Genomic DNA, 11,653 nt, shown 5'->3' with positions numbered 1-11,653 from the left:
TCAACTAACCTGACCAAAGTTCGAAAATATCTATTCGACCTAAGTTGGCGGGGAATGGTATTGTTTGTTTATATTTTAAGACGTTTGTTTACAAAGACAATTTCCATATCTCTTGACTGCTACGGCTACAAAAATAATATGGGAATTACTGGTCTTACAAAACTCTTGGGTGATCATGCGCCAGCGTCAATGAAAGAATATGATATTAAACACTTTTTTGGTAATATTTCATACCTTCATAAATAGTCAACATTTTACTGCACTCACTCTGACTCTGTTAAATTAACTTTATTTGTTAAAATAGTTAAATTAACTTTATTAAGTGACAGTATTATTAGCGCCCCCGAAAGGGGAAAAGACGCTATATTAGTTTTGTGCGAAATGTCTGTCCGTCCGTCCCGTTTAGATCTCGTAAACTAGAAGAGATATTGAAAATCCGACTTCACAATATTTTAGACCATTCAAAGTTCTGATGCAATGGCTACTTTTTTTTTTTCCTGAAAGCGAAAATTCTAATTTTTAAAATAAATTATGCAAGCAGTTTTTTTATAAGAAAAAGCTAATTAGTATGCATTATATGTTAGACCTAATTTAAGACGAATAGTAATCTTATAAACATTTCGTGAACATTTTTTCTAAATAGCGATAAGGAATTTTTTTTTTTTTTTTTTTTTGAGGATTCGAATATGAGATTGAGCCTTTTCAAAACAATTAACTTATTTAGTTCGAACCGAGGGTCCCTGGTTTGAATCCTGGTGAAGACTGGGATTTTCAACTTCTGAGTCTACCCAGCTCTAATCATACTCTAATGGGTACCTGACATTAGTTGGGGAAAAGCAAATGCGGTTTGTCGTTGTGCTGGCTACATGACACCCTCGTTAACCGTAGGCCACAAAAACAGATGAACTTTACATCATCTGCCCTATAGACCACAAACTAGTTAGGCCAGGTTCACATCTAACTTTACATTCACTTTCACGTATCCTTTGATCTGCGGGACGGTTGGGGCACTACACAAGATCTGTTAACCTTCTTTCTCCATTCTTATCTCTCATTTGTCTTTGATATAATTTCATTCGGATGTTCTTTCTGAAAATATTGAAGCCTACCTGGGTGGACCACTGGTCGTGCTGTTTGCGCGCTGGACTGTCGTTTTGATTTATCGACGATCGAAGGTTCAAACCCTGCCTGCTCCCATCCCCCGTCGTCCTGCGGGAGGTTTGGACTAGGAAGTAAACTATCTTCAACTCTGAAGGATTATCCGAATTATGTAAAACATTTTACTTCGGGGGCCGATTTTGAGTTTGTGTTTCCACACAAACTGTCTTTTGTAACCTTGTTATTAATATTATTGTTAAAATAAGTTAAATTTAAATATTAGAATAATATAGTCAATATAGATTATTATAGATCTAGGATTCTAGGTTAATAATAGTGTTATAAATGGGTAGCGGTACTGTTAATAGTGTTAAATACTATATTCTATAGTAGGTAGAGCATAGTTACTATATATATATACTATAGACTACTATAGAGACAATAGAGTTATAGTTATAGAGTATATAATTAAGTATATATAGAGTCTAGTATTTAATTATATAATAATATGATAAATATCTAGTCTCAAGTCTGTTTACAGTTTAAAGTTTTATATTTTCGTCTTTATTTAGACATGAAACTGACATGACTGTCCTGAGTCAAAGGCTCAAAGCTCTAAAGTAAAATCTAAAAGTTTTAGATCTATATAATAAATTGAATTGCATAAACTAAAAGTACTATGAATAGTATGAAACTGTCAGTATGTGACTATCGGACTATCCTGAGTATACTAAATTACTAGCCTAGATAGATTATAAATTAAATGTAGTATTATATACTATACTATAGACTATAGAATAGTCTATAGAAGACTATAGAGCATATATATATTATATATATATATATATATATATAGAGAGAGAGAGAGAGATTGTTTATTTGTAACAAGTAACAACTATAAAAAAAAAAATAATCTATTTGTCTTGGTCTTGTGTACAAGTATGGACCCCTCCACGCACCCCTGCCTCCCTGTGAGTGTGAATTATTAAATAATCTCCTCTCTCTTCCCCCCCCCCTTTTTTTTTTGGTCAGCCAGCTAGGAGGTCTGGGGAAATGACCATCATTATAATGAATATAATGTAAGCAAACTTGATCTAGATAACTTGATCTATTTGTTCCTGCATTTTGAGCTTTATATAATAAGATCATAGATTATATTCTATGTAATGTAATAGAAAAGCTGTTTGTAGAGGAAAAAATTAACAATTAATACCATAACTTTATGTTATACTGATAATTTAAAACTTCATAGAGTATACATATATATTTAATCTATTAATTTAATGGTTTTTATATTCATATCATTGTTTATATCAACTTTTAGGAAGAAAAGTAGCTATTGATGCTTCAATGAGCATCTATCAGTTTTTAATAGCCGTACGTCAAGATGGTTCTCAGCTAACTAATCAAGAAGGAGAAACAACAAGGTATTTTCACTAATGATTAATTAATATTTAGTAATTAAAAGAAAAACGTTTTTAAATGTCCAGATTTTGTATGCATTAAATGTTAAAATAAAAAAAAATCTCCAGGTTAGTGTCCTGATTAGATGTTAAATGAGAAAAAAATAAGCCAGTTAGTTCTATTTCTTTCCAGTCACTTGATGGGGATGTTTTATCGTACCATCCGGATGGTGGAAAATGGAATCAAACCTGTTTATGTTTTTGATGGAAAACCTCCAGAAATGAAATCCGGGGAGGTAATAACATATTTCTCTTTTTTTTTTTGTTTTTAAGACTAAGACTGCTTTATTGACCCTTGGAAATTTGTTGTGATTACAAGGACTCTCTTCTCACCTATAAAAACAATACAACACATACATTTTAATTTTTAGTATTTTCAGTTAATAAAAAGGAATTAATTTTACCTTTCTTTGATAACAATTAAGAATAATTTGGAAACTAAATATGAAATAAGATGTAGATTTTATTGTGTAATTTTTGTCTTCTCAGTTGGCTAAAAGGAAAGAGAAAAGAGAAGAAGCACAAAAAGAACTGGACAAAGCAGAAGAAGCCGGTGAGATTTTCCCTTTAAGAATTACATGTTTTGTTTGTACAAAAAAAAACCCAGCTCCTATTGTTTGTAAAATGTTTTATATGTGGGAAGCGTGGTCGAGAGGCTAAGTGCCCTTGAACTTGGCTTGTCTTGGCTACCTAGAAGGGGGCTCGAGGTTCGACACCCGACTCGGGCAGAGTCGTGTTTACTGAGCGCCTAAAGGCAGCACGGAAAACCAACTCCTAGATACCCCCCCCCCCCCCCTCCCAACTGGTCCACAAATGAGATTGGACCAAAGCGCTCTGAGCATGCTATAAGCATGAAAGTAGCTCTATATAAAAGCTATATATATATATATATATATATATGTTTCGGATGTTCCTTCAGATAGTTTACTTCCTAGTCCCAAAAAATCTGTATAGATATAGTTCAAAATAAATCCTTGTTATATGTGATACTCAAAGTGTTCTTAAATTTAAAATGTAGTTTGTAGTACAGATGTGTAAGTTCATGTGGTTACTTTTGCAGGTGATGAAGAGAATGTAGAGAAATTCAGCAGGAGGTTAGTCAAAGTCACCAAAGAACACAATGACGATTGTAAGAAGTTGTTAACTTTGATGGGTATTCCATTTGTGGAGGTAATGAACGTTTTTGAGCTATACTCACGAAATAAACTCTTCTGAACCTTTGAACGTAAATGTTAAAACTGAGCTGAAAAAATGTGTGAATCAGGCAGAGAAAAAATGTTTGTGAAAAATGATACCAAGTTTATTTATAAAATATTGTAAAAAGTGGCTGTGAGGTATGTGCTTTGGACTGTCATCAAAAGTAGTGTTGCCATCCCCTGCTTTCCTGCTGGAGATTTGGGCTACAATCTAATAATCTTCATTTCTGAAGGAACATTCGTCATCATCTTCTATCCCTTTGCTGTAATAGTTCATGTAACCAAATCCATTTCACTTTTCCCGGTCAGCAGCTATTCTTAACAGGATAGTAACAGTCGATTCTTTTACATTGTCCAGCCAGCTTTTCTTTGGTTGTCTTCTTCTTCATGCTTCCTCCTCTGTGCCTTGAAAGATGACTTTTGACAGAGAGTCATGTCTTGAAGTATAACCGAACCAACTCAGCTTTCGTCTCTTCACAGTATTGAGTTCATCCTCTTTGCCATCCAGCTGGTACAAACTCATTTGTCTTCTCTTGCTGGCATATGATACCCAGCATTTTTCTGTAGCATTTACTCTGAAAGGCTCAAATTCTTCTTTCATTATCCATCTTCCACAATTATATATTGGAGTACGAAGACCACTAGGGAAAAATAAAGGACACTTATAACAACAAGAAAGAAAACCCACTGCATTATGGTATTGCTGTTTGGTATCGATATAAAGATGAGAGGAGAAGCTAAACGTTATTACAATGATTGGTTTATTCAGACATAAAGTGATTAAGACTAAGACTGCTTTATTGTTGTGATTACAAGGACACTTTTTTTCTCATATAAAGACAATACAACAGAAACTTTCATATAAATAGAACAGACACAACATAAAGAGTTGATGGAGCGACTTCACACAGGCATGATCCTTTTCATGTTTCCTGATCAGCAAGTGGTGTTGATATAGTCTGACGGAATAAGGAACGAACGAGTTTTTGTACCGCTCTGTTCTAGTCTTGATTGACAGAAGTCGCCCACTTCGCTGGGGCTTGATGTAGTTATGATGGTGCGGGTGGCTGATATATATTATCTATATATATATTATATTATCTATTAATATATATTATCTTTGGCATCTGCATTATTGAACAGAAGTTCAGGTAGCGGAATTGAATTTTACTTTTTAAACTATTGTAGAGCTTTTGAAGATAAGACAAAATTGTCTTCTTTGAAAACATAACAAAATTGACCTTTGTTCTGTAAATTATTATTATTATATTATTATAGCTTTTATATAAGTATATAATAACAACAAGTATCTTTCCTTGTTGAAGTCTAAGTATATTTTTCATTCAAATGTGTTTTCTTAGGCACCATGTGAAGCTGAAGCTCAGTGTGCCGCATTAGTAAAGGGAGGTAAAGTTTATGCCACAGGGACAGAAGATATGGACTCGTTAACATTTGGCTCCAGTGTCGTGTTGCGTCATTTAACATTTAGTGAAGCGAGGTAGGTATTTAATAGTTTGAATGTTTTTGAGATTGTATTCTTGGAGTCGTCTTAAGTCCCGAATCATGAAATTCACAATGCTGAATTGTGTCCATCACGCTTTGATTTAGTTTGACCTAATCTTTTTCATTTCTAAGAACATAAAGTTGTTACTATTAATATACATAATTTTTTAGTTGCTAGTTGTGTTTTTTGGTATTGTTTGCTGATGGAATTATGTTTTTGATTTTAAATAAATTGCAAATGCTAAACTTTTCTTTGATACTAAAAATAGCCATCACATGACTTGCCTTCTAAAAACATAATAACATGTGAAAGCCCCTTGGGTAGTTCCTGTTTTTTTAAATTTCTTCAACACTGGCTGATACAGACATTATTGAAACAATAGTGTTGTGTTTGACAGAAAACTAAAATAGACATTTTGATAAAATATGACTATTTATTACCCACTTAAGCTTGAAAAGAAATATTCTTTTAGAATACTTTTATAGTTATTATGAAAAGCCATATAAATATATTATTCAAAATAGGAAAAAATTGACTTCTTTTAATCATTTTAAGAAAATTTATTACACTTGAAAAAAAAATAATTTTTAGTTGTACAGGTTTCATTGATATTATTCTTTAATTGGCTGCATTCATTTTCATTTTTCAACTTCCTATGAAGGCCATTATGAATATTCTTCTAGTTTTCTACATAATTAAATAATTGCTTTCTTACTTTTCCCCTAAATTCCTAAGAGAAGAATGACTCTGAAGAGCATTCACAACTATAGTTGATAACATGAAACAAAATTAAGCCTTTCTCTGTGTAGGTAGTGGCTTTTCCTGATTGACTCCTTCCTTGAATGTTTGGTGGTAGAGGGTTTTAATAACCCCCTCTCCAATTATGATCAAACTTTATATTACTGTTACTTCTATTTATCATCAATGTTGTAATTTGTGTAATTAAAGACATTTTTTTTTTGTTTTATTTTTCAAAGTCTTTGAAGATTTTCAAGTTCAGTTTTTTTATTTTGTATTCCACAGAAAGTTACCAATTAAAGAGTATCAGCTGAGTAAAATTTTAGAAGATTTAAACTTAAGTCAAGATGAGGTTTGTTTCTCTTCAGATTTCAAAGCATTAAAATTAGGCTTACAGTTTTTTTAAATGCATGAAAAAAAACCCTATAATTTTACAATTTCAACAGTGATGCTAAGTTATTGGCTTAGGTTTAGGTAGTTTTTGTTTAATAAAAAAAAAAGAATGAAAAAAATATTTTTTTTTAAATATCTGTTTTTCTAAACTAAAATGTAACAAAGATAAAATTAAAGATTTGATGGATACTACAACCATTCACAGTTATAATTTATTCACAAAAAAAACCCTTAACAAACATTCTGTTTCTTAAGTAAGTTATCAGTCTTGTCTATTTTTATAGTTTTATGGGCCATTGTGACAAATGAAACATTATTTAATTTAATGAATTCAATCCAAAAACAAATGGCTTGACAAGACATATTCAACACAAGAATACTTGTACAAAAGTTTGTTTTATTTTTGTTTGTCAGTTTATTGACCTTTGTATTCTGCTTGGCTGTGATTATTGTGACTCTATTAGAGGCATTGGTCCAAAGAGAGCGATAGAATTAATCAAACAACACAGAAATATTGAAGAGATTATCAAACATCTGGACAAAAAGGTACTTTATGTTTTTTTGTTTTGTTTTTTTTTTTTTTTTTAAATTATTTTTATGAAAGAAGCTGATATGTTTGAGTACAAGTGATTCTTGGCAAAATTTTATCCTTTTTTTTTAAACTATGGCATTTATGCATTTGTATAATTAGTACTTTTTTTTTTAATTTATATCCATTCCTAAAGTTATTCATTACTTTAACAAATTGTAAAAATGAACTATGATTGTAAGATGGCAAACAATTTAATTTAATTTTAAACAAGTTAAGTTAAAAGATTTTTGCATTTCATCCCCAGAAATACACAGTTCCTGATGATTGGCTTTTTAAGGTACACAAATACTTCAATAATTGTTTTATTTTAAAAATAAACTTAAATAAATTAAATTGGTTAAATACTTAAGATAAAATGATGAAAAATAACTTTTTTTTAATGATTTAAGATATTTTTTCTTTTAAAAATTGGCTGTTAGTTTGAAAAATAACTTGTTTTCCTAGAAAAATTTTTATTAAAATTTTCAAGGCTAATTTAAGTATAAATAAGAGTGATAAAAACAAGCTCATGATTTTTTAGCTTTTTTTTTTTTCAGCCCTTCATTACAAATGTTTTTAAATTTAGCATTTTGTAAATTTCAGGAAGCTAGAAAATTATTTCAAGAGCCAGAAGTCACTGACCCAGAAAAGTTAGAGGTTGGTAAACAACTTATAAACAAACTTTAAGCTGATGTGTGTTAGAATTATATTCTTTGTTTTCACAAAACTTCTGCCACTAGTTACAAGAATATCTGCAGATAGTTATAAGAACAGAATTCTGCTCTTTGTAAAAAAACAAACAAAAAAAAACATAAATGAAAATTCTTGATATTGGCTCATGTTTTTTTTTTAAATTTATGTCTATATATCTATCATGTTTTTTTTTTTCTTATGTATGCCCCACATTCATAACCTCTTATCCTAGGCTGTCTTAACATATCCCTTTTACAATGTTTACCTGCCACATGTTTAACTCTTGTGACATTTAGCTCTTATATAAATTCATTAATTTAATGTCTGTCAAAACTTAATAGCAACCTTCATTTTTGATTCATCCAAACTAACCCAGAAAAAGATAAATTCTAATTAGACTCACACAAGAAGAAGATCATGTTATAATGCTAATTGTTAAAATAAAGTACAATTGTTATATTGTTACACATGTGAAATTATTTATATTTATGACCTATTAATCATGACCTATATATATATATATATGTGCATATATTTTTAGCTAAAATGGACTGATCCAGATGAGGAGGGTCTAGTAGAATTAATGGTGAAACAGAAAAACTTTAAGTAAGGATTGACTATTTTTTGTTCTCATTAGTAGTCTTTTTGTTCATGTTGGCTACAATCTTATTATTAGTCTTTATATTTCCTAGGGCTCTTCTTTCTTTAGCTCCGCTTTCTTTAAAGATTTTCTTACTTTAGCTCTTCTTCCTTAGTCTCATCTTTCTTTAGCTCTTCTTCCTTAGTCTTTTTTTCTTTAGCTCATCTTTCTTAGGCTCTTCTTTTTTCAGCTCTTCTTCCTTAGTCTCTTCTTTTTTTTTTAAGCTCTTCTTAGTCTTTTTTTTTTTAGCTCTTCTTTCTTATGCTCTTCCTTCTTAGGCTCTTCTTTTTTTCAGCTCTTCTTTCTTAGTCTTTTTTTTATTAGCTCTTCTTTCTTAAGCTCTTCTCTCTTTTTTTTTTAGCTCTTCTTTCTTAGTTTCTTCCTTCTTAAGCTCTTCTTTCTTAGTTTCTTCTTTTTTTTTTTTAGCTTCTTTCTTAGGCTCTTCTTTTTTAGCTCTTCTTTCTTAGGCTCTTTTTTTTTCTTATGTTCTTTTTTCTTTAGCTCTTCTTGTTCTTTCCTAGTGAAGAAAGAATACGTAATGGTGCTAAGAAACTGCTCAAGTCCAGGCAAGGTACAACACAAGGCAGGATGGACTCATTCTTCTCTATAGTTTCCACATCTAAAGCTACAACAAAAAGAAAGGTAACTTGTTTCATTTACTTTAGAAAGCTTCTGATTGGTAAAGCATTTCTTCTTGTGGCCATAAAAGTCCTTTATTTTATTTTGAGTATGCATTTTTTTCTGCATACTTTGCATTGGCGCAGCCAGTACTTTCTGTTTAGCTTGCTTTTTCTTTTTTAGACGAGATCATTGCTACTTTATTGTGCATTGATTGTTTGGCAACCACTTCACTCCACATGGTGTGTCTAGAGCTATGTCTTTCCAAGCATTTATATCTATGTTCACAAGATCTCTTTAAGACTGCTCATATGTAACTGAATGTAGTTTTTATCTAACTTGTTGACTAGCATCAAAGTAAGGTAAAAGTAAAGTGCCCCTTTCAGACCTTGCGATGTATGATGTAAAGGTCATCTGTTGCTAATTTACTTTGCTGATTTCATGGTCAACGTGGGTTTCATGTGGCCAAGGCAAGACCTACCAAACTATGTCAGGTACCCATTAGAGTTCGGTGGACAAAAATAAAACAATAATCCCATTATATACATTTCTTTTTTAAACTTAAATGGGAGTGTTTTGTTTTTCTAAATAACCAGATATGTATCTTTTTTTTTCAAAAACAATTTTTTTAAGCTGCTAAGTAGGCAGCAATACATATTTCTAATATATATGAAACTGTATTGGATAAGTGCACTCTGTATATAAATATCCATTTGTATTTTAATAGGCTGAAGAAACTAAAGGACCCCAGAAGAAAAAAGGAAAAGGGACATTTAAGAAAACCAAATAGATTTCAGATGCTGCTACTCTATAATGAATTGTACAACACATTGAACTCAAAACTGATTGGAACAGAACACAAGTTTCAAAGAGAAAATAAAATATAAAATTTTTATGGTCCTGTGCTTTTATGTTTGTCTCTTTTTTTAAACTTCATAGAATATAATGCTGCATTAATCAGACTAACCATCCTTATTTCAGAATGTGTTTGGATTCTATTATAGTAACTCCACTATATGGCATTCTTGAAAATTATTTTTTAAATAGGTTTAGCATATTTGCATATTTTGTTCATTCCACAATGAAAATGACTGAAAAAGAATTTTCAATAACAGTTTATTTTTCTAGATAGAAATGTCAGGCTGCTCTCTTGTAGGGGCTATTAAGAAATTTTGAACAATAATTTTGGTTTAATACTCTGGCATGTGCCTGTAAAGTGTTGGCCATTAAAGGTCTTACTTATCCTTCTCTTCGACTCCCAAAATAGCTCTACATCTTGACTTCTCTTGAGTAAGTTTGAGGCAGTTTGCCATTGAACTGGCCACTTTATAATATTGAAGTCACAATGACATGTACTTAACACTCATTGCCCAATTTGAATCTATCCCTCAAAAAGACTTCTTCAGACAATGTAAAGAAACTTTAATTAAATTACTCGTATGATACTTCCAAAAAGACAAGGAGACTGAATTAATGAAAGCCATTGATGTAATATTTATTAGAGTAAAAAGCTTACATCACTCCAACTGCTTGCATATGCTCAAAATATTTTCCTCATTTAAAAACAAAAAATACACTAATAACCACACTTTAAATTTAACATAACATTCGAAGAAAACAAAAACACCAATATAATAAATAACGTTCAAAACAAATCATATAATTATATCAAGAAAACAGATTCATTGGTTTCTTGCACAAATCACAAACAAAGGAAATGGTTTAAAAGTTGATTTGGTCCAAGGGCTACATGTGATAGCACCTAAAAGTACTACAACAATTATGGCACTGTCGTCAGTGTCAACTTAGGGAAGAAAAACACAAGGGATGCTTGAATCAGGGGGAAGAAATCCTAGCAGCTAGGAACCACTAAGAGCATTTTAACCCTGACAGTGAAAGTTATTTCCCCTTTCTTGTTGCTTCACACCCTGCGCATTTATGTTTAAAAAAACAACAATCTGTTACAAAAATTCAGTGTATCCATGAATATCACTGGAAAGGTACTTTACACAGCCTCTGTTATTAATGTGACCTAAAGTTCTTTGAATGTGGTGGTATCACTTATAAATCTGGGGGCAAAAAACTTATAATAACAATAAACATATTATGTTTAATTTTAGAAATGAAGCAATAAATAAGAGATGACTTTGATTATTTTTAGATCCAGTTTTCAGCATCTTGAATGTCGACTCGACAAGTTGAGCACAAATGCTTTGAGCACTTGTAAGAAATGTTTCTCTTTTTTATTTTGTGTATTCATTTTTCTAAACAGTTATTTTAGCACATTTTTTTTTTACAAACAGGCCAACTTTAAGAGTACTCTCAATACATAAATTGAATTTCCATAACCATTTGCCAAAGTTTTAGCAATAAACTCAAAAGGTCAAACAAAAACAATATTCAAGTATTAGCTGAGAAAAAAAAAATGAGTCCTTGACACAAATGGCAAATGCAGATACCTAGAGCATAGACTAGACATTCTGTATAGACTGAATATACAAACATAGACATGCTTTGATGAACTGAGTGATGCCCTTTTATAAACTGTTGATTAAAAAACGCTACAAAAGTATTGCAAGGGCAAACATTCAATGACCCAGGCCATTTAATGACACCCCCCCCCCCCCCACCCCGACCATTGTCAAGTAAGCAGGTACATTTCTAAGAAACATTATATAAAGTAACCTCGTGAGATGCTTCACTAGACAAAATTCAGTCCATCCAACACAAAACAATGAT

At 31.3% G+C, this 11,653-nt stretch overlaps 1 protein-coding gene across 1 annotated transcript; it reads left to right on the top strand.

Annotated features, from left to right (window-relative positions):
- Window positions 1-23: 23 nt before the first annotated feature.
- On the top strand, window positions 24-9,809 carry LOC106079169 (flap endonuclease 1-like). The gene is made up of 13 exons (XM_056034540.1): window positions 24-220; window positions 2,423-2,525; window positions 2,695-2,797; window positions 3,051-3,114; window positions 3,622-3,731; window positions 5,119-5,255; window positions 6,285-6,351; window positions 6,807-6,938; window positions 7,229-7,261; window positions 7,567-7,620; window positions 8,198-8,262; window positions 8,818-8,938; window positions 9,642-9,809. Exons 1-13 carry the CDS (start codon window positions 55-57, stop codon window positions 9,702-9,704), a joined length of 1,218 nt encoding a protein of 405 aa, XP_055890515.1. The 5' UTR covers window positions 24-54; the 3' UTR covers window positions 9,705-9,809.
- The last annotated feature ends 1,844 nt before the right edge of the window (window positions 9,810-11,653 follow it).

The sequence above is a fragment of the Biomphalaria glabrata genome, chromosome 7 (assembly GCF_947242115.1).
Source record: "Biomphalaria glabrata chromosome 7, xgBioGlab47.1, whole genome shotgun sequence".
Taxonomy (NCBI): Eukaryota; Metazoa; Mollusca; class Gastropoda; family Planorbidae; genus Biomphalaria; species Biomphalaria glabrata.
Note: the sequence above shows the minus strand (reverse complement) of the source record. Positions and strands in the feature narration are given on the sequence as shown.